The sequence below is a fragment of the Capra hircus genome, chromosome 4, assembly GCF_001704415.2.
Source record: "Capra hircus breed San Clemente chromosome 4, ASM170441v1, whole genome shotgun sequence".
Classification (NCBI taxonomy): domain Eukaryota; kingdom Metazoa; phylum Chordata; class Mammalia; order Artiodactyla; family Bovidae; genus Capra; species Capra hircus.
The window spans coordinates 21,244,843-21,268,725 of NC_030811.1; the positions used below are offsets into that span (position 1 = coordinate 21,244,843).

A 23,883-nucleotide genomic window follows, 5' to 3' on the forward strand; every position below is an offset into this window, starting at 1 on the left:
CAGGCCTCCCTGTCCATCACCAACTCCCGGAGTTCACTCAGACTCATGTCCATCGAGTCAGTGATGCCATCCAGCCATCTCATCCTCGGTCATCCCCTTCTTCTCCTGCCCCCAATCCCTCCCAGCATCAAAGTCTTTTCCAATGAGTCAACTCTTCACATGAGGTGGCCAAAGTATTGGAGTTTCAGCTTTAGCATCATTCCTTCCAAAGGAATCCCAGGGCTGATCTCCTTCAGAATGGACAAGTATTCAGCAAAGGCCAACTACCTAGTGACCGTTGACTCTCTTCTGACCTTGGTTTTTCTGTTACAGCCTAAGTCAGCTCTGTCCCCTCCCATGTCAAACTTCTCATTGTTGTGGTTTTCAGGTCTTCCTCTTGGACGGACTCCTATCAGTGTCTATGTAGGTCCCACTATGTGTTTCCTGAAACTTGAGTCCCAGTGCTATCTGTTCCAGAACATTCCATCATTATGAATAACAGGTATTTGCTTGCATTGGCCTTCATGTGCATACATGCTAAGTTGCTTCAGTTGTGTCTGACTCTTTGCAGCCCTGTGGACTGTAGCCACCAGGCTTCTCTGGCCATGGGATTCTCTGGGCAAGAATATTGGCGTTGGTTGCCATGCCCTCCTCCGGGGGATCTTCCCGACCCAGGGACTGAACCCTCATCTCTTACATCTTCTGCGTTGGCAGGCGGGTTCTTTACCACAAGCACCACCTGGGAAGCCCCTTGGACTTCATAGAGTGGGGTTTATCGAGAGTTTTAGAGGAGCATTTTAGTACTCTGTGCAGGATAAGACCAAGACTATGCCTTCCTGGGTTTGTCTCTCCAATAGGTAGGTTACTAGAAGTTTCTGCATATTAGGGAGACAGGCACCCAAGCTGTAGAAGCATTTTTTCTCAGCCTCTCACCTGAGGTCTTTGCTCCACCCATGAGCCTTAGTAGCCTCTCCCAGGTCAGGATTTAGGGTCGGCAGTCCCTCCCTAACGACTGTGTCAGTGTTTCTCAGGGGCCAGGCTCCTGTGTCACTTTTGCAATGCTTTCATTCCAGTTCAACCAGTCACTAGAAACCAGCTTTAGAAAACAGAAAAGCCTCTATGTCTGGCCCAGAGCCTCACCCCCCTCTTCTCTTGCCCTGAGAACCTGGTTTCCGGAAAGTGCTGTCTGCCACATCTCAACAGGCTGCACGCTGATTTGTTTCCTTGGTGCCTTGGGGGATCATTAACTTCTCGGCAACTACCCATACTTTTCAAATGATGCAACGCTTACTATCACTGGATGTACCTTGGTCCCCTGCAGTGGCCGCAGAGGGCTGGAGGGGGTGTCTGTTATAGACCAGTAGGTGGGGCTTGGAGGCCCCACCCTCTTGGGTCTTCGTCTTTCCCTCTTATTATTTTGGCAGGCTGTGAGAAGTTAATCTTCTTCTCCAGCAGCGGCTTAGCTTCTTTTCTGTTCTGAGAGGAAGCCAAAAAAGGAGACCCCAAGCGGCCATGAACTCTGCCATCCCCACCTGTGAGAACCCCAACCCCTTGGTGAGTGCTGGTAGAAGAGAGGGGATGATAGAGCTGGGGTGTGTGTTAAGTGTTAGTCTCTCAGTCCTGTCCGACTCTTTGCAATGTCATGGACTGTAGCCTGCCAGGCTCCTCTGTCCATGGGATTCTCCAGGCAAGAATACTGGAGCAGGTTGCCATTACCTTCTCCAGGAGATCTTCCTGACCCAGGGATCAAACCCAGGTCTCCTGCATTGCAGGCAGATTGGTGGGGTAGCTGAAAAGAGGAAAGACCCTGGAGAAAGGTCCCAGTGTGGAGTCCTACTGCGGATTCCTAAGGAAGGTGGTTCGTGTTCTAAGTGAGACTTTGAATTTTTACAGCTGTTCTCCTGCCACCACCCTCAGAAGGCAAAGATTCCACCCTCAGTGCTGAACTCTGTGAATGAATTACAAAGGAAGGGAGAGCTGAAAGGTCCTCTTTGTTTTACTCTGTGGAATCTAAGTGTTTGCTTTCCAGGATTCTCAGCATTATGATTTCTTTGATCAGAAAGCCTTTCTGAAGCAAAGCAAAGAGAAAGAGGAAAGCAGGGAGAGAGAGAATGAGAGAGGGAGAGAGACACACATACACAGAGGGCGAGAGGCATGGAACCACTGTTTACCGGATGGCTGATATGGCCTAGTGTTGGGTGCTTTATTTTCTTCCTTCAAACCCGAGGCATACACCTCTGTTCCCATTTTACATATAAGGAAGCTGAGGCCCAGAGAAGTGAAGTGACAATAACCCATCTGGAGGCTCAAGCTAGTCCTTGAGCCCTGCTCCCACCATTCTTTCCAGCCTAGTTTGGCCACCTAAAAACAAGCAGGGCTGCTGTGGGGGGAGCTGACTGAGTGGGGACCCTCTGCCCACCATAGCCAGACAGAACCTCTCCCCACCAGGCCCAGCCATGGCATCTGTGAGACAGGTGCCACGCATGAGCCCGGGCTGGGCCCTCAGAACTGTCCCCTGGAGCCGGCTACCAGACCTTGCCCACTGCTAGTCAGTCTTTGGCAAAGAGACTGTGGCTGACTCTTCTGGAAAATTGTGACAGGCACCTGAGGGAAATTTCCTTTCCTCTCAGAATTCCTATTGCTAAAAGTAAAAATTCAACTGGGTAAATTTAAAGCTTAGTTGGCTTTATCTTTTAAATTATTATTATTTCTTTTGGCCACACCTTGCAGCATGCAGGATCTTAGTTCGCCCACCAGGGGTTGGACCCAGGCCCCCTGCAGTGACTCCACACGGTTAAGTGTGGAGTCTTAACCGATCGACTGCCAGGGAAGTCCACTCTAATTGACTTTATTTAATGATTTATGAAATGGACAGCATACCATCAGAAGACAGAAGGGAGCTTTGAGGAGCTGTACAAAATGGAGGAGTTTTATAGGCAGAAGGAGGCATGGCAAAGTCATTCTATCAAAGAATGGATTGTTTCAGGCCAGATCACTTTCCTGAAAAGCAGGAGTCTACCAGGCAGATCACCTCACTAGTTCTGACCAGATAATTTGAGACAGACTAGCGAAACGTTACTTCCCTGTGAGAAACCAAAACTGCATGCAATTAATTAGGTTAGATATCAGGTTAGAACTTCCCTGGTGGCTCAGACTGTAAAGCGTCTGCCTACAATGTGGGAGACCTGGGTTCAATCCCTGGGTTGGGAAGATCTCCTGGAGAAGGAAATGGCAACCCACTCCAGTATTCTTTCCTGGAAAATCCCATGGATGGAGGAGTCTGGTAGGCTACAGTCCATGGGGTCGCAAAGAGTAGGATACGACTGAGCGACTTCACTTTCTTTCACTTTATTAAGTCTTGGTAGGCTGATACGGGCTTAGCATTAGTTACTCCATTTTGGACCTGCTTAAATTTTTTTTAACACTTCTGTCACCATCTCATAGAAGTAAAAAAAAAAAACAAAAAAACCCCACAACAACTTGGGAAATAAGTTGAAGACTCTGAAAGCTGTGATCTTTAGCACACCTGAAGCCAGTAGGGTGTGGTAGGGTCTGGGCACATATCTGTCTTTATTCAGTGAACTGTCTTTTCATTTTCCTCAAAGCCTCGGTCTCAGCACCCAGATTAAAAGGCCACTTTTCTGAGATGTTTTGGTTTTCATGTGCATATTGCTTTGTTAGAACCTTCTAGGGATATAAACATGGGGAAGACAGATTCCCTAGCCATGTTTGGAGAGACCTAGGGGGCAAGTTGGGGAGCAGGAGGCTGTGTGGGGGATGGCTGGAGTCAGAGGGCCAAGGGATTCATTTCCCCCCAGGAATCCTCCTTCCCACTGCTGTTCCCTCTGTGCCAGCCTCCTCCTGCTCTGCTGCTCTGCTCTAGAGAGATGACAGGCTGTCCCCATACACACAGGAACGCACCTGCCAACAACTGCCCTCGACCAGGAGAGGAGAGTTCCATTCTCCCATTTACAAGGGGACCTGGGACAAGTCATGTAATCTCACTGAGCCTCAATCTCCTCTCTGGAAACTGGGTTGTGAGAATCAAAGGAGAGGATGCATTGGAAGCTCTTTGCAAACTGTAAAGCACTGTAAAATGCCACACGTCAACAGAATGCCTCTTTGAGCAAGTGTTTTGGTGACATTACAGCCCATGTGTTGAGCTGATAGACTCTTCCAATCAGAAGAAAAGCTTGTGGCCGGTCTTCTCATACCAGTGCTGACTCATGGGGAAGCTTCATTAAGAGTTTATTCTTCCTTCAGAAAGGGGCTTGTAGGCATTCTTCTGCCACCATAAGAGTCATAGACTTAAAAACAAATTATTTATTTGGCCATCCCAGGTCTTAGTTGCAGCATGTGAACTCTTGGTTGAGGCATGTGGGATCTAGTCCCCTGACCAAGGGTTGAACCTGGACCCCCTGCATAGGGAGCTCAGAATCTTAACCACTGGGCCACCAGGGAAGTCTGAGAGTTACAGAATTTTGCTGACCAGGGATTCCCCTTGGATAAAGTCACTTCCCCCATCTGGATACGCCCTGAGGTGGGGCTTTTTCCAATTCCATCTGGGAAGCCCCTGCTCTACAAAATCTCTGGGATATCACATTTCTATGCACGTCTTTAATATGCTAGTGACTCATCTCTGACACACAGGAATCTTAGCCCACTGTGTACCTGCTTATTTGATTTTTTGCCCCAGCACTTTATGTAAGTGACACAACGTACTTTACAGCAAAAGATGTATTTTGATCAGGCTCTGTGTGTTCTACCAGCCATAGCTGACGTGCTTCACAGAAGTCACACACTCTTATCAGAATGAAGAACCAGCTCTTCTCAAGGAAGATAAGTTTTTCTCCACTCTTAAGTTCTAATTTTTTTCCCATGTTGGGCCTCATAAAAGGACAGTTTCCCAGAAAAGTGTTGTAAAGCAATTACAGAAGTGGTTTCCATAACCTCATCAGGTCCAGATTGATATCCAGACAAAACTTAGAATATTCAGAGTCATCAGGCTGAGAACACTCTTGGAGTCATTGACATTTTTTTTTTTTAAGATTTTTTTCTGATGTTGACCAATTTCAAAGTCTTTATTGAATTTGTTACAATACTTCTTCTGTTTCATGTTTTGTTTTTTTGGCCACTGGGCATGTAGGATCTTAGCTCCCTGACCTGAGATCGAACCCTCACTCCCTTCATTGGAAGGCAATCGTAACCACGGGACCACCAAGGAAGTCCTGAGTCATTCAGTTCAGTTCAGTTTAGTCGCTCAGTCATGTCCGACTCTTTGCAACCCCATGAACCACAGCATGCCAGGCCTCCCTGTCCATCACCAACTCCCAGAGTCCACCCAAACCAACGTCCATTGAGTCGGTGATGCCATCCAACCATCTCATCCTCTGTTGTCCCCTTCTCCTCCTGCCCTCAATCTTTCCCAGCATCAGGATCTTTTCAAATGAGTCAGGTCTTCGCATGAGGTGGCCAAAGTATTGGAGTTTCAGCTTCAACATCAGTCCTACCAATGAACACCCAGGACTGATCTCCTTTAAGATGGACTGGTTGGATCTCCTTGCAGTCCAAGGGACTCGCAAGAGTCTTCTCCAACACCACAGTTCAAAAGCATCAATTCTTCGGCACTCAGCTTTCTTTATAGTCCAACTCTCACATCCATACATGACTACTGGAAAACCATAGCCTTGACTAGATGGACCATTGTTGACAAAGTAATATCTCTGCTTTTTAATATGCTGTATAGGTTGGAAATAACTTTCCTTCCAAGGAGTAAGTGTCTTTTAATTTCATGGCTGCAGTCACTATCTGCAGCGATATTGGAGCCCAGAAAAATATAGTCAGCCACTGTTTCCACTGTTTCCCCTCTACTTGCCATGAAGTGATAGGACCGGATGCCATGATCTTAGTTTTCTGAATGTTGAGCTTTAAGCCAACTTTTTCACTCTCCTCTTTCACTTGGATCAAGAGGCTCTTTAGTTCTTCTTTACTTTTTGCCATAAAGAATGAAGAGTCATTCATTGACTCTTGATGGCGGCGAGGTGTGTGGGGGGGGCGGGGGCGGGGGGAGGCCCCAAACTAACATCCCCCCTACTGTCCCCCACCAAACCTCCTCCCTCCCCCACCCCTTCACCTTTCTGAGAATTCCAAGAGGTCTTGGGAGAAGGTATGAGGTGAGTTTGCTAGAGCTGTACCTGCCCAAGTCGTGTGAGTTCATTCACAGGCGCACATAACAGGAAGCCATATACTGCTTTTGGGTATTTTTGCAACCCTCCCAGAGTCAGAAGGGGACACGGAGTCTGAGAGAGAGGAAGTGATGTGCTAATGGCTGCCAAGCAGGGGACTGACAGACCACCGTGGCCCCAGTTCAAACTGTGTGCTTTGCTGTTCTGTGTAGCCTATGCAGCGTCAATCAACCAGCCAGCCAATCAACAGCCATTCTTTTCCTTCTGCCCCTCATCTTTTCTTCAGCCGGTTCTTCTGCGGTTGTGCTCAAGGACTGCGCCACAGGGTCACTAAAACCTCGCGATAAGTGCTCCGGAGTTCCCTCGGACACCCTCCAGCCTATCTTTGGCTTGGCCTTGACCTGCTTAGGCAAAACCACCCTTCTTTCACAGCCAATCCAAGTACCAAAGCTGCATCAGGACAGCCTTCTTTTCAGGAATCCAAATAGGATCAGCATAATGTTTCCAAAGAGTTCTAACCAGTTATGTATTTATTTTAAAAAGTCGATGAGAGAATCTTTATGGTCATTATTTTATGCATGTGTGCCAGGGTCTAGCCCCGGTGGATCCAGGGTAATTCAAAGGGGAGACAGAATCGGTGTCCTAGGAAAAAGCTATTTAATTAGAAGTATAAAGAGAGATTAGAAAGGAATAGTGTAGTAGGGAAATTAGTGGAGAAAAAGAGGCTGGATAAATTGGTTTACGTGGAATACCAATAAAACTTTGAGAGGAGAAGCTAGCACCACCTACGTAGGCCACAGGCGTCTTTCCGTTCTCCCAAAGGAGAGGAGGCACTGAGGCCTCCCCGGTCCGATCTTAGAAGCCCAGGCAAAATTAGCAGGCTTGGTGAGTACCCATGCTCCAGATGGGAATTCAGCCAGAAAAACGGAGAACAAGAAAGAAAAACATGGGGGAATCAGTCTTTCCAGAAACTGATCCATTTTCTTTATTTTCAGGTTTGCTTATATACTTTTTGTTATACATAGGGATGAATAGAGTCACGTGGGGTCAGCAGACCCAACCCTTGTCAAAATCAGGTGCTTCATATAAAATCATACAAAGGTCTTAGGGGTTTTACATCATCTTCTGGCCATGAGGCCTGCTGACATTTTATGACCCTTTCTGATAACGGTCAGTCAACCAGAAAACTTATTTTTTCCAGGGGTGATTTTTTTCTTAAACCAGGTGCCACCCTCCAAATAAAGTTGCATTCCTATAGGGTGAGGGTGTAGTGGGTTGCAATCAAAGAAAGGAATTTACTTAGCCTAAGGTTTAAGATGATTAATCTTAAAGGTTAATACTTATTTTTCCTGTATGTTAGTTATATTCATTATAAGGGCAGGGAATATGGAGATTTAGCAGCAAATATTGGCTCAACAAATGAAAAACCCTTCACCAATATAATTTCTAATCAACCCACTATACTATACTAATAATTTTCTAACTTCTCAAAGGAGTCTGTATTTAGAAAGTTTTAAAGCATCTCATGCCTCTCACGGTTGGGAGGCTGTAAACAATCACATGTGGCCGGACGAACCTGCTCAGGCAGGGTAGAGAACCTTCAGAGGAGTTTGTAAGTTGAAACACTCTTGTCACACCCAGGAATTTTTATTAACTGGAGCTGTAAGTTAACTCCTTCTCCGAGAGAGGTGGGGGGGGGGTGGTCAGCCCCCCTTTAAGTCAGAGGTATAGATGAGAGTATAAAACAGTAAAGTAGGCACTCTGGTTTTGGGGGTAGATGCTCGGGAACAGGGGGTTTCCTGAGGCTCGATCCCACCTTTGCGTATGCCGAAGCCTCCTTCCTCATGACCTTGGCCATGGGCGGAGTTCCTCATGCTGGCTCCCGGCACATGTGTTCATTTATTTATTTTTCACTCAACAGATTGTGCTATGAGCACTAACTCTGTGCTAGCGATGGAGTAGAGAAGTTATGGGACTTTGTGGCCTTTTGGATGAGAAAACCGTGTTATGGCTGTGAGGCATGCTGGGGCTGTAGTCTGAGCGGGAGTGGAGAGAAGTTGGGGCTTCCTGGAGCAGGTTTGGGAGGCATGCTTCCAGGCATTGCTGAATAGATGAGTAGAAGCAAAACTCTTCCATTTAAGTCTTAGAAACTAAATAATAGAGTCATGGGCAAATGCTGCACCAAGCCCCAGGAACAGGGTGACTCTGCAGGGCTGTGCTGTGGCTGACTCAGTCCACCCACTCTCTCCAAGCCTGACCGCAGCCCTGACCTCCTCCCGCTACCTGGACCTTAGTGTTCTGGGAAATTTTCTCCATCGCCAGTGATGGGGCCCCCGAGTACTGGGAAAGAGTTGAGATCCGATTTGTGCTCCATCCCACAGAGGAGGAGGACTGGCTTCCTCTGTCTCCACGTGGAGACGGCACATCTATCCCACCCACTCTCCACGTCAGCCAGAATTGTCCTTAGTTGCAGCTCCCCTGGTGGGATCTGAACAAGACCCTTAAAATGGCAGTTCTTAACGGGGTGATTTTTACCCTGCTGGTGATATTTGGCAATGTCTGGAGTCATTTTGGGTTGTCACAACTGAAGGTGAGGGTAGGGGCTTGCCACTGGCATCTAGTGGGTCCAGGCCAAAGATACTACTAAATATCCTAGGGTGCATGATACAGCCCCAACCCCTGCCATGAACACACACAACACAAGGAAGAATTATCCTGTCCAAAATGGCAATGGTGCTGAGGTTGAGAAATCCTGTCTTAGAATATAATGTTCCCTAGGGACCAGTGCTGTCCTGGAAGTGGACAAACACCCAGTTCTTGATCTGGTGGCTTTCTTGTCTCTCTCCACTTCAAAGCAACTGGTAACCCCTTGCCCCCCACTCATCTGCTTCTCCTACTTCTCCAGAGTAGGGCCACTGATCCTTAGGGAGAGCAGCCATAGTGTCTGTGCCCATAGTTTTGCTCCCATTTCTTTTAAAATCAGAAGGAAAAAAAATATTAATTTTTAGACAAAAGGGAAAATTTTTAGTATATAGTAATGTATCTTTATGTCAATATAGTCACAAAAAATAGCAGATTTCCTGTATAGGAAGAATCCATAGCATTGAAGTGATTAGCATTCCCAGGAGTCATAGTGCAGCTTCGGTTCAGAAGATGTTCTTTGAGGCTGTGCTGAAGTAAAGGGTGCTTGACTATGGAGGTTGGTGTTGGTAGGGGTACCCTTAACATCCTTTCCAGAACTTTCTCTGTGAGACGCCCACACTATCTTCAGGGCACCCTGGCTGTGCCACTGTGCAGAACCTGCTATTCCTCTGTGATCTGACCAGGGCCCAGGACCCTGCTGGGGCTTGTCACCTAATTGCCTGATCTTCATGCTGGTGGCCTTGCCCCATTCTGGCCACACTGACGACATTGCTTTCCTATTCCTCTCACCTACAGCTGCTCTAATGTCACTCCACCTACAGATGCTCTGATGTCACTCAAGTGTGAGTTAAAAGCCTTTGAAACATGGGGCCAGAATCTTATCATAATTATAGCAGCTAATTTATTGGGTAGGTGCACCATGCAGGGCACTGGACTATGCTCCTCATACTCGGTTTTTCCCCCCAGGTTTATTAGATGTAATTGACATATAACATTGTGTAAGTTTAAACTGTCCAAGACATTGACCTGATACAATTATATGCTGCAAAATGATTACCACCATAGCAGTTATTAATAGATTCCTAGGTATCGCTAGTGGTCAAGAACCGCCTACCAATGCAGGAGACTTAACAGATTTGAGTTTGATCCCTGGGCCGAGTAGGTCCCCTAGAGGAGGGCATGGCTACCCACTCTAGTATTCTTGCCTGGAGAATCCCATGGACAGAGAAGCCTGGCAGGCTATGGCCCATGGGGTCTCAAAGAGTCGGACATGACTGAAGTGACTTAGTGACTTAGCAGCAGTTATTAGTAGTTAACACCTCCATCACTGCATGGAGTCATCACTTCTTTTTTGTGCTGAGAACATGTAAGATTTACTCTCTTAGCAACTTTCAAATATATAATACAATATTATTAACTATCACCACACTGTACATTAGTTTCCCAGAACCTATTCATGTTATACTATTTGTTTATATCCTTTGAGCAACAGCTCCCCATTTCTTCATGTTCCAATTTAATTTTTTCATCTATGAAGTAGGTGTTATTAATATTTTTGTTACATAGATCAGAAAAATAAGACTTATACATGTTAATAATTTGCCCAAGTTTGGTAAACTATATAGCCAATAAATTAGAGGAGAGAGTTTATGATTCAAAGTTAGTATGGAGTAACCTGATAGGAATGTAACTTGGCTATTGACCCTAGAGCATTCTATATGCTCTACACTTATTTACATTTGTGTTATGTCCATTCATTCCTCCATTTACTCAGTCTACACTGAGCATTGGGGTTGTTCTAGAAGCTGGGACAACAAAGGAGAGTAAGGCACAGTGAGTGCATTCTAGGAACTCAGTTCTAGCAGAATAGATGGATTAGGAAATAGTCCATTATAATACACACATTATGATAAAGGCTTTGGCACAGGGCTGGCCTGTGGGAGCATAAACAAGGGCAGCTACACCATCTGGGTCAGAATCCCCATTTCCTTGCACATTTTTTTGAGAAACCCACTTTTTTATTTTTGGCTACACCATGTGGGATCTTAGTTCCCAGACAAAGGATTGAACCCATGCTCTTGGCAGTGAAAGCATGAAGTCCTAACCACTGAATGAATCATCAAGGAATTCCTCTGCCCATTTTCTGACCATGGAGTTGATCCCCATTCGTTCTTCCACAAAGTTTATTTTCTATTAGGTCTTGCTGCTGATGTATAGTATAGAAAGTCACTGGTCTTTTGAGTCTGAATCTAGAAACCACAAGCTGGCCAGCATATATCACAATACCATTGTTCTTGCCTCTAGAAAGCTGTCCATCTGTCTGGTTGTAATAAGAAAATGAAACTAAGCAGGAGCCTCTGGGGCTCCTGGGCACAGAAGCCTTTCCATGTCTCTTGTTCCTTGTTTATGGGGAACAGACTCCAGCCTCCATGACCTTCCCTGAGTCCCAAAGGTTAGATTCAAACAGTTGCTAATCAGGGAAAGGAGGGGATTCAGAGACAACAGAGAGCAGCCAGGAAACAACAGTGCAGGCTTTGGGCAGGGTCCTGGTTCCACCTCAAGAGATAAAACAGTTTCTTTATTTTCTTGGGAGTCAAAATCACTGTGGATGGTGACTGCAGCCATGAAATTAAAAGACAGTTGCTCCTTGGAAGGAAAGCTATGACAAGCCTAGGCAGCATATTAAAAAGCAGAGATATCACTTTGCCAACAAAGGTCCGTGTAGTCAAAGCTATGGTTTTTCCAGTAGTCATGTATGGATGTGAGAGTTAGACCACAAAGAAGGCTGACTGCTGAAGAATTGATGCTTTCAAGTTGTGGTGCTGGAGGAGACTCTTGAGAGTCCCTTGGACTGCAAGGAGGTCAAACCAATCAATCCTAAAAGAAATCAATCCTGAATATTAATTGGAAGGACTGATGCTGAAGCTCCAATACTCCAGCCACTTGATGCAAAGAGCCCACTCACTGGAAAGGACCCTGATGGTGGAAAAGATTGATGGCAAAAGGAAAAGCAGATGACAGAGGATGAGACGGTTAGATAGCATCACTGACTCAATGGATATGGATTTGAGCAAACTCTGGGAGAGAATGAAGGACAAGGAAACCTGGTGTGCTGCAGCGCATGGGGTCACAAAGAGTGGGACATGACTTAGTGACTGAACAATAATAACAAAAGGACTAAAACCCCCAATAAATGGAAGATGTCACCATTCTTTTTATTTATTTGTTTGTTTTTTAATTGAAGGATAATTGCTTTATAGAATTTTGTTGTTTTCTGTCAAACCTCAATATGAATCAGCCATAGGTATATATATATATATATCTGGTCCCTGTTGACCCTCCCTCCCATCTCCCTCCCCATCCCATCCCTCTAGGTTGATACAGAGCCCCTGTTTGAGTTTCCTGAGACATACAGCAAATTCCCGTTGGCTATCTATTTTACTTAATAGAAACATAGAAGGCTGAGCGCCGAAGAATTGATGCTTTTGAACTGTGGTGTTGGAGAAGACTCTTGAGAGTCCCTTGGACTGCAAGAAGATCCAACCAGTCCATTCTGAAGGAGATCAGCCCTGGGATTTCTTTGGAAGGAATGATGCTAAAGTTGAAACTCCAGTACTTTGGCCACCTCATGTGAAGAGTTGACTCATTGGAAAAGACTTTGATGTTGGGAGGGCTTGAGGGCAGGAGGAGAAGGGGACAACCCAGGATGAGATGGCTGGATGGCATCACTGACTTGATGGACGTGAATCTGAGTGAACTCCGGGAGTTGGTGATGGTCAGGGAGGCCTGGCGTGCTGCAGTTCATGGGGTTGCAGAGTCGGACACAACTGAGTGACTGAACTGAACTGAACTGAAGTTTCCATGTTACTCTCTCCATACATCTCACCCTGTCCTCCCCTCCTCCCATGCCCATAAATTTATTCTCTCTGTTTCTCCATTGCTGCCCTGCAAATAAATTCTTCAGTACCATTTTTCTAGATTCTGTATATATGCATTAGTATATGATATTTATCTTTCTCTTTCTGATTTACTTCACTCTGTATAATAGGCTCTAGGTTCATCCACCTCATTAGAACTGACTCAAATGCATTCCTTTTTATGGCTAAGTAATATTCTATTGTGAATATGTACCACAACTTCTTTATCCAGTCATCTGTCGATGGACATCTAGGTTGCTTCCATGTTCTAGCTATTGTAAATAGTGCTGTGATGAACAATGGGATACATGTGTCTTTTTCAATTTTGGTTTCCGCAGGGTATATGCCTACGAGTGGGATTGCTGGGTCATATGGTGGGTTTATTCCTAGTTTTTTAAGGAGGAAGATGTCACCATTCTTCGTTCCAGATTAAAGGAACCTCAAACTCATCAGATTGTTTGTGTTAGTCACTCAGTCATATCTGACTCTTTGCAACCCTATGGGCTGCAGACCACCAGTCTCCTGTGTCCATGGAATTCTCCAGGCAAGATTACTGTAATGGGTAGCCATTCCCTTCTCCAGGGGATCTTCCCAACCCAGGGATCAAACCTGGGTCTCCTGCATTGTGGGTGGATTCTTTACTATCTGAGCTACTAGGGAAGCCCAAGAACAAGGTTCTCATCAGATTACCTGAGACTAGATTAAAGCAGTGCCCTGTACACAGCCTTCTCTTGTGTTGTTTGAAGAGGGTGTTTGCTGTGACCAGTGCGTTCTCTTGGCAAAACTATATTAGCCTTTGCTCTGCTTCATTCTGTACTCCAAGGCCAAATTTGCCAGTTACTCCAGGTATTCCTTGACTTTCTACTTTTGCATTCCAGTCCTCTATAATGAAAAGGACATCTTTTTTGGATGTTAGTTGTAGAAGGTCTGGTAGGTCTTCATAGAACCATTCAACTTCAGCTTCTTCAGCATTATTGTTCAAGATACAGACTTGGATTACTGTGATATTGAATGGTTTGCCTTGGGAATGAACTGAGATCATTCTGTCCATTTCACACAAAGATGGGCACAATAAAGGACAGAAATGATGTGGACCTAACAGAAGATATTAAGAAGAGGTGGCAAGAATACACAGAAGAACTGTACAAAAAAGATCCTCATGACCCAGATAATCACAATGGTGTGATCACTCATCTAGAGCCAGACATCCTGGAATGTGAAGTCAAGTGGGCCTTAAGAAGCATCACTACAAACAAAGCTAGTGGACTTGATGAAATTCCAGTTGAGCTATTTTGATTCCTAAAAGATGATGCTGTGAAAGTGCTGCACTCAATATGCCAGCAAATTTGGAAAACTCAGCAGTGGCCACAGGACTTGAAAAGCTCAGTTTTCATTCCAATCCCAAAGAAAGGCAATGCCAAAGAATGCTCAAGCTACCGCACAATTGCGCTCATCTCACACTAGCAAAGTAATGCTCAAAATTTTCCAAGCCAGGCTTCAACAGTATATAAACCATGAACTTCCAGATGTTCAAGCTGGATTTAGAAAAGGCAGAGGAACCAGAGATCAAATTGCCAACAACTGTTGGATCATCAAAAAAGCAAGAGAGTTCCAGAAAAACATCTATTTCTGCTTTATTGACTATGCCAAAGCCTTTGACTGTGTGGATCACAACAAACTGTGGAAAATTCTGAAAGAGATGGGAATACCTGATCACCTGACCTGCCTCCTGAGAGATCTGTATGCAGGTCAGGAAGCAACAGTTAGAACTGGACATGGAACAACAGACTGGTTCCAAATAGGAAAAGGAGTACGTCAATGCTGTATATTGTCACCCTGCTTATTTAACTTCTATGCAGAGTACATCATGAGAAACGCTGGGCTGGAAGAAGCACAAGCTGGAATCAAGATTGCCGGGAGAAACATCAATAACCTCAGATAGGCAGACGACACCAGCCTTAAGGCAGAAAGCAAGAATAACTAAAGAGCCCCTGATGAAAGTGAAAGAGGAGAGTGAAAACGTTGACTTAAAACTCAACATTCAGAAAACTAAGATCATGGCATCTGGTCCCATCACTTCATGGCAAATAGATGGGGAAGCAATGGGAACAGTGTCAGACTTTATTTTGGGGGGCTCCAAAATCACTGTAGATGGTGTCTGCAGCCATGAAATTAAAAGACGCTTGCTGTTTGGAAGAACAGCTATGACCAACCTAGAGAGCATATTAAAAAGCAGAGACATTACTTTGCCAACAAAGGTCTGTCTAGTTAAAGCTATGGTTTTTCCAGTGGTCATGTATGGATGTGAGAGCTGGACTATAAAGAAAGCTGAGCACCGAAGAATTGATGCTTTTGAACTGTGGTGTTGAAGAAGACTCTTGAGAGTCTCTTGGGCTGCAAGGAGATCCAACCAGTCCATCCTAAAGGAAATCAGTCCTGAGTATTCATTGGAGGGACTGATGCTGAAGCTGAAATGCCAATACTTTGGCCACCTAATAGGAAGAACTGAGTCATTTGAAAAGACCCTGATGCTGGGAAAGATTGAAGGCGGGAGGCGAAGGGGATGACAGAGGATGAGATGGTTGGATGACATCATTGACTCGATGGACATGAGTTTGAGTAAGCTCCGGGAGTTGGTGATGGACAGGGAGGCCTGGTGTGCTGCAGTCTATGGGGTCACAAAGATTCGGACATGACTGAGCAACTGAACTGAACTGTACATGGCCTAATCTTATTAGCAGCCCCATGCTTAAGCCGTTGCTATAAAACTTCTCACCAAATCCCTCTGGGTGGAGACACACAGTTTTGGAGGGCAGGAGCCACTGGGTTCCCCTTTGCCTGGCAAAGCAATAAGCTATTCTTTTCTACTTCATCCAAAACTCTGTCTCCGAGATTTGATTTGACACTGGTACATAGAGGCCAAGCTTTTGGCATCAAAATGCACTTGATTCCTCTTGAAATGCTCAAACGTGTTTTTGTCTTTTTCCCAGCAGAGGGGTGATGGTGTGCTCAGCTCCCATGAAGGTGACAAAGGCAGGAAGAAGGATGGCCAGCTCAAGAGTCCCAGCAGCAGCCACCTGGCTTATGGTATCCTGGATATCCCACCATGGTATCTCTGCATCTTCTTGGGGATCCAGGTAATGCCACACAGAAGAACTGGGTATAAGGAGTCTCTGTCTCAAAAGACACATCAACACACCCAGGTCAAATTAGTCAAGATCTAACTTCAGTTGCTCATGTTCTTGGCTTCCATGTTGTTGACCTTTAAGGGACTCAAGGCTTTCTTTTCTCTTTTTTTTCCTCTCTTTTCTCCCAAGGAGTTTGGGGATGGAGGCAGGGAGTTAGGGGAAGATTCTCCCCCATGCTAAGCTACTAGGTCACATCAAGGACACCAACTGGGCCATTGTGAGTTTTTGGGGTTTTTTTAAAGATATCAATTATAATTTGTTTGGAAACAACTGATAACCAGTGGTTATCAGTTTGATAACCAGTTGTTGGGGAATATTGGAAAACAAGCATTGTCAAATACTTGTTGGAATGTTATCTGGTGCCACTTTTCTATTAACTGGTAAAACACATGTTATTTAATCCAGGCCTTAATGCTTAAGAATTTCTCTGTAGAGAATTCCCCAGTGGCCAGTGGTTAGAAGTCCATCATTTCACTGCCAAGGCATGGGTTCAATCCCTGGTGGAGGAACAAAGTTCCCACAAATCGCGTGGCATGCCCAAATTAAAAAAAAATTTTTTTTAAAGAATTTCTCTCTAGATATGCTGGCAAGACTTGTTAAGATAAGTACAAAGATGTTCTATTGATTAATCATAAGATCACAACAACAAACAAAACCCAGAAACACCCCCAAAATATCCATCTTAGAGAACTGTGGCATATTCTAACAAATAATTTTTTAATGTAGCTGTTAGAAAGAGAAAGATACATTTACCTTGCAGTTAAAAAATGATCACCAATGTAGATTAAGTGAAAAAAGTCAAGTAAATTGTGTATAGTGTGATCTTTTTTTACGTTAAAGACTAACAAACAAAAAGAGAGATAGAATAGCAGAAATAAGTATATGTATGGCAACCCACTCCAGTACTCTTGCCTGGAAATCCCATGGACGGAGGAGCATGGTAGGCTGCAGTCCATGGGGTCGCTAAGAATCGGACATGACTGAGCGACTTCCCTTTCACTTTTCATCTTCATGCATTGGAGAAGGAAATGGCAACCCACTCCAGTGTTCTTGTCTGGAGAATCCCAGGGATGGGGGAGCCTGGTGGGCTGCCGTCTATGGGGTCGCACAGAGTCAGACACGACTAAAGTGACTTAGCAGCAGTAATTTTTGCATGTCTTGAAGAAATCATAAGAAACTAATAGAGGTATTTAACCTTGGGTTGAAGAACTAGAAAAAGGAAAGTAGCTTTCAACTTTCACTATTTGCTTTGTAACTTTTGTAGCTTGAATCTTTAATCTCATAGATGGATTCATTTTCATTTTAATCCCAAAATGTTCAATGTGGAATATCAGGGATGGGATATACTTTTTTGTTTGCTTCCTTGTGCTTTTCCACAAAAGAAGAGAAGCAAATGTCTTACTATTTTAAAAAATATAATTGTGAGCCAATAAAATGGGTAATGTAGATGCTTCATTATGAAAGGGTGTTGAGCTTTGTCATATGATTTTTTCTGCATCCATTGGGGTGATAGGATTTTCATTGTTCATTTTATTAATATGGTGTATCATATTTATTGATTTGTATATATTTAACATTCCAGGGATAAAAATCCTACTTAATCATGGCATATGGCCCTTTTAATGTACTGTAGAATGCTGTTTGCTGGAATTTCATTGAGCAGTTTTGCATCTATATCCATGAGGGATATTGGCCTGTAGGGTTTTTATCTTGCTGTGGTATCAGGGTTATGTGAAAGTCGCTCAGTTGTGTCTAACTCCTTGCGATCCCATGGACTGTAACCTGCTAGGCTCCTCTGTCCATGGGATTTTCCAGGCAAGAATACTGGAGTTGCTTGCCATTTCCTTCTCCAGGAGATCCTCCCAACCCAAGGATCAAACCTGAGTCTCCTGTATGGCGGGCAGCTCCCTTACCGTCTGAGCCACAACCCCATCAGTGTTGTGCTGGATTGTAGAATGAGTTTGGGAGAGTTCCCTCCTCTTCAATTTTTGGAGGCCTTTGGGAGGGCTTGGTGCTAATTCTTCTCTAGACATCTGATAGGATTCACCAGTAGAACCATCTGGCCTTGGGCTTTTCTTTGCTGGGAAATTTTGATTACTGTTTTAGTCTCCTCACTAGTCATTGGTCTGTTCATATTTTCTATTTCTTCATGATTCAGTCTTGGTAAATTGCACGTTTCTAGTAATCTATCCATTTCTTCTAGGTTATCCCATTCCTTGGTGTGTAATGTTACTATTGTATTATGGTACTTTCTATTTCTATTGTGCCATGTCTCATTTTATCTGAGTCCTCTCTCCTTTTTTCTGAGTTTAGCTAAGGGTTTGTTTACCTTTAAAAAGCTCTCATTTTGTTGATTTTTTTTTCTATTGTTTTTCACTTCATTTATTTCTGTTCTGATCTGTATTTTTTCCCTCTCTTCTAACTTGAGACTCAGCTTGTTTTTCCTTTTCTAGTTCTTTGAGAAATAAAGTTAAGTTGTTTATTTGAGACCTTTTTTCTTTCTTAATGCAGGCACATATTGTTATAAACTGTCCTCTTAGAACTGATTTTGCTGCATCCCATTAGTTTTGGTATGTTGTAGTTCCATTTTCATTTATCTTAAGTCATCTTTTATTTCCCTTTTGATTTCTTCTTTGACCCATTGGTTGTTCAGGAGTGTGTTTCTTAATTTCCACCAGCTTGTGTCCAGTGTCCTTCCTCTTATTGATTTCCAGTTTCAGACCATTGCAGACAAAAAAGATTGTTGGTTTGATTTCAGTCTTCTTAAATTTGCTGATGCTGTTTTGTGACCTAATGTTTAATCAGTCTTGAAGAATGTGCTCAGGCCTGGTCAATGGTCTTGCCCTCACTTTGCGCCTTATTTTAATAATGAGCCTCTTGTCTTATTCCTATTCTTAAGGCCACCGCCTTGGTTCCTGTTATGTCCTCACGCACTGTGTCCCTATCTTGGTTTCTTACCTAGAACAGCAGTTCTCAGCCCTGGGTTCCTGCTTTTGAACCCCAGACCTTCTGGTTGTGTCCCTGCTTCTTGCTGCCAGGCCTTCCTAGTTCTTGCCACTTGCCTGGATCTCCTCTGAGACTGAAGGTTGAGCCTGCAGTAGAAGGAATAGGATTAGGTGGAGTAGGCAGCCGCAGCATCACTAAGTTTGTCTCCTCTCTCTGCTCTGCCTACAGCACTTCCTCACGGCCCTAGGGGGGCTTGTGGCAGTGCCGCTCATCCTGGCTAAGGGCCTGTGTTTGCAGCATGATCCCCTGACCCAGAGCTACCTCATCAGCACCATTTTCTTCGTCTCTGGCATCTGCACCCTCCTGCAAGTATTTTTAGGAATCAGGTAGGTAAAACTCCTCTCCGTGGATTCTAACTTTTATCTCCCAGGGTAGCCATAAGGTTTGCTTGGCTTGTAGCCTGAGATGAGTTAGAAAGCTGGTGTGACATGATAGAGGGAGCACAGGACCAGAAGTAAGCACATAAGTTGAAGTCCCAGAGCCAACATTTACTATCTGCATTGGCCAGAGTTCTTTGTTAAAGTAATACAAATAGCTACGGATGGCCATGCTTGACACCTTTTACCTTTGCAAATTCTACAAGGCTTGTGGCTAGTGAACACGCTGTGGGGACTCCTCCCTGGACTTCAGAAGGAGCAGTGCAAGTGAGGGAATCTTCACTGTAAGCCTGCTTGTGACCTAATCTGTGCCAAGTCTGTGCCCAGTTTCGGAGAAGCAGAGGAAAATGGAAAACATTCCCTATGATGTGCTTCTGCCCAACCTGTCTTATGAGAAAAATGACTTGAGAGGAAACATTTTTTTCCTTCCAGTTTCATTGAGATATAATTGAAAGACAACACTGTATAAGTGTACAGCATAATAATTTGCCTTACATACATCAAGAAATGATTAGCACAGTAAATTTAATGAACATCCATCATCTCACATAGATACAAAATTAAAGAAACAGGAAAAAAAATTTCTTTCTGATGAGAACTTTTGTCCTTTATCAATTATCTGAATCAAACTACAGGTGAGGGCTGTTACAAGGTGGCTGATTATTTCCAAGATAGGCTGCCTGTAGAGAGTATCTAGAGAATATTCCTTCCTAACCTAGTCTTTTTGCCTAAATCAAATCAAAGGCTCTTTCCAAAGTGCTACTTTTGCAAGTCATTTGCAGGAGATATGCCAGTGCTTAAGGCCTCCCATTTTTTGTTGAGGAGAGGGCTTTAGAGCCTACATCTTTGTCAAATTATTTCCCTGCTCTCTCTTCCTTCTTCTGTCATCATCTTTGAGAGCCAAGATTTTTCCCAATCCCCCACCAAGCACTGAGAGAGGTTTAAGGTTTGGTCTGGTCTGTTTCCCTAGTCCCTGATATCCAGGACCCCTCCTACCTTTCCAGGATCAGTCCCTGGAGTGACAGGTGCTGCAGTAGAGAGGCCTTGCAGCCACCTGCCTGGACACCCAGGAGCCCCCACCCCTGAGCCGCCCCACGGAGAGTTACATACACAAGGCTCTCCTGGATGGGGAAGCTCCTTGCCTTAAACTGAGATGGTGTTCACTGTAATAATGGAAAAATGTTGATCTTGGAAGCTGGGGGCCTGAATTCTAGGTCTGGCTTCTGTGTTGTGGGAAGCTGCTCAAGCCATTCACCCTCTCTAAAACCCAGCGTTCTCATCTGTAAAATGAGGGAGTCGAGGGGTGTCATACTATAAGTCCATCTCTAGTGTGTGGGCACCTGTGTTGTTGACGGAGAAGACGATGCAGTACTGTGCTCCAACTGGAACCTCAGTACTGAGGGTGCTTGTGGGGCTCGCCTTCTGGTAAAGCCTGTGAGAGACAAAACAAAGTCAGAAGACAGAGTTAAAAGAATCTGCAGCCTAATCAAACATGCAGAGAAAGAGGGAAATAAAATTAAGAAATAAAGCCATGCTAATGTTTTAGACTAAGGTGGGGACAGGAATACACCTGAGATTATTTCCCTGAAATAGGCTTTCTGTTTAGAGACTAACAAGTACAGTTGCTCATTGGAGACTGCCGGGAGCCAGCGTGAGGAATTCCACCCGTGACAAGGTCACGCGGCAAGAGCTCTGATGGCAAGGCTAATCAGACCTCAGGTTTTCCCCCTGAAATTTCCTGAGCATCCACCCCCCCCCCTCAAAAAAATAAGAATCTGCCTGCTTTTCCACTCTTCTGATATTCTCTGGAAAAAGTCAAATCTGGGCTTTAACCTTCTGCATTTGAAAGGGATGTTTCAGTTAAACCCCCTCTGATAGCTCTAGCTTGCCTAACAGGTTCCCCAGACTTCTTACACAGCCTGTGAATTGCTTACAGCCCCCCAACCGCGAGAGGCACAAAGCTTAAAAGGATCTTAAAGATACAGAGCCTTTTCTAAAGAGTTAAAAATCATATTGGTGACGGGTTTTCACTGTTGACTCAAGGATTGCTGCCAGACCTTCATATTCTTTATCTTTTAGGGCCTTGGAAGGATGTTACTCAGTGTAAGCAGGATGTAGACAAAGATACATAGTAGTTTTGATGTTAGCAACACTAGACTTTTGAGTTAATTGCTTCTCTTTTGCTGTAAATCACTGTACTCCCTCTACTTGTTATAAGTTGCTGTATCTTTGCTGTGTAAGAATGTAACTTTATTTAGTGCTTTCTGAGAGTGGCACCAGACCTTGGGAAGATCAACACAAATAAGTCTTCTGGTTGACAAACCCTTATCAGAAAAAAGGCTGTAAAATGTTAATTGGCCCTTTTGGCTGGAAGATGATGTAAATTACCTAAGACTTGTGTATACAATTAGGTGTGCAGAGAGAAAAGCCTGGTTTTGATAAGAGTCTGGACTGCTAACGCTGCACAACTTTGTGTTACCCATTGATCCCCATGTTTTATCAAAAGTATAAAAGGCCTTCTGAACAATAGAGGACGGAGCTAGTTGCTGGACTGGTTTCTCCCGTGTCTCTCTCTCTTTCCTCTCCTCTTCACTCTAATTTCAGGCTGAATTTCCATCTGGGGCGCGGAGGCTCGCCAAGTCTACTTACTTGCCCTGGCTGTTAAGACCCGTGCAAAAGGGAGCCTAAGGTGAGGCACCCTTAGATATTCAAGCGAGCGCCAATGGCCCAACATAGATGGTGCAAATTCCTTGTCTGGAATTTTATTGGTCTTCCGCGTAATCCAAGTTATTCAGCCCTCTTCTTCCACTTAATTTTCCTACTACACTATTGTTTCTTAATCTAATCTTATATCAATCAATAAATACATTTTTCTCACGCCAGCGCCGTCCATGCTTCGAATTCCCTGGATCCACCGGGGCTGGACCCCGGGAGGAGACATTAGAAATTATAAAACTAGCTGATAGCCTGTGAAGCAAAGGTCTAGTAGATTTGATTACAGGTTGAGTAGATTTGATTGCAGGTTATTTGATAAACAGTATTTAATGTGTACCTTTTAGACTGCAAACAAAAATGCTGATACTGCAATAAGATTTCAGAATATGTTAATGATTAAAACCATGTTAAATAGTCGAAGGGAATGATAAGAGGCAAAAAACAGCTTCCCTGATAAGAGCTGAAGAGTGCAGTGCCTATTGTGGGCAGGCAGCTGCAACCCTTGGCAGAGGGATGGCTGCCTCCCTGGTGTGACTTTAGGGGTCTTGGGTGTATCCCCCAAGGGCCTTCCCACTGAGGTGTTCAGTTCTGAATTTATGTAACCATTCATTTCAAAAGAAAGCAATAAGTTTAAATGCAATCACTAAAGGAAATGAAATATTGACTGTGTAATTCTGGGTCTTAATTCCATTTCTGGAATAATTCCATTTCTGGAATTATTCATTTTTACCTGGGATTTTCTTTTCCTGGAGTGGTTCCAAGTGATATATCTCCCTTTTTATTTTCCTGGGAATGTCTCAAGTGGTATTTCTGTCCAAAGTACATTCAGACCTGGCTTCTATATAGTCTTGCCCAAATCAGCCTGGGTCCTTTTCTTCCATGGACTTGCCTGCGGCTGGGCTCCGATCTGCCCAAGCTCTGTATCTGTTGCTAGGTTCTGCAGAAAGTCCATGCCCATAGCCAGAGGTCTGCAGCCACCTTGCCCTTGCCTCGATGACAAATCGCACAAGCTACCAGATGTACCACTGGAAGTCTGTGCATGCTTGCTAAGTCGCTTTAGTCATGTCCCATTGTGACCTTATGGACTGTAGCCTGCTAGGCTCCTCTGTCCATGGGATTCTCCAGGCAAGAATACTGAAGTGGGTTGCCATGCCCTTCTCCAGGAGATCTTCCAAGCCCCGGGATCAAACTTGGGTCTTCTGCATTGCAGGCAGATTCTGTACTGCTGAGCCACCAGGGAAGCCCATGAGAGAAATACATCTTATGTATACTGATAATCATTTATCTAGATAAAGATGGCAAAAGGAATCAAAGAAATGTTAAAGGTTATTTCTGGGTGATACACATTATATATGAAAGGTATGTACCAATATTGTATGTGTGCTGATAGAGTTTATCTACTCAAGGCTTAAAAAATGATTAGAACAAAATGTTAATAATTATTTCTGGGTTGTGGAATTATGGTGATTTATGCTTTGTATTTTTATTTACCATTAATTTTTCTGCAGAGTCCATGTGTTGCTTTATAACTGGGAGAAATAAGAACCATTTAAAACTTTTTCTTAGAAAAGTATCAGGACATGTTTCATGAGCCCCACACCCTTTGAATCTTTCAGTTCAGTTCAATTCAGTCACTCAGTCGTGTCCAGCTCTTTGTGATAGACTGCAGCACACCAGGCTTCCCTGTCCATGACCAACTCCTGGAGCTTACTCAAACTCATGTCCATCGAGTTGGTGATGCCATCCAACCATCTCATCCTCTGACGTCCCCTTCGCCTCCCGCCTTCAATCTTTCCCAGCATCAGGGTCTTTTCCAATGAGTCAGTTCTTCTCATCAGGTGGCCAATATATTGGAGTTTCAACTTCAGCATCA

The 23,883-nt window shown here is 44.3% G+C and overlaps 1 protein-coding gene across 2 annotated transcripts in view; it reads left to right on the forward strand.

The window, feature by feature from the left end:
* LOC102175184 (solute carrier family 23 member 1) overlaps positions 1,390 to 23,883 on the forward strand; it is a 64,737-nt gene continuing 42,243 nt past the window's right edge. The window contains exons 1-3 of one of the 2 annotated variants that reach the window (XM_005679597.3): positions 1,390 to 1,533; positions 15,715 to 15,861; positions 19,087 to 19,244. In XM_005679597.3, the coding sequence (XP_005679654.2) occupies positions 1,492 to 1,533; positions 15,715 to 15,861; positions 19,087 to 19,244 (347 nt within the window). In that variant the 5' untranslated portion in view covers positions 1,390 to 1,491. The remainder of the gene's footprint in view (positions 1,534 to 15,714; positions 15,862 to 19,086; positions 19,245 to 23,883) is intronic. The other variant, XM_013963518.2, reaches the window with a different exon arrangement.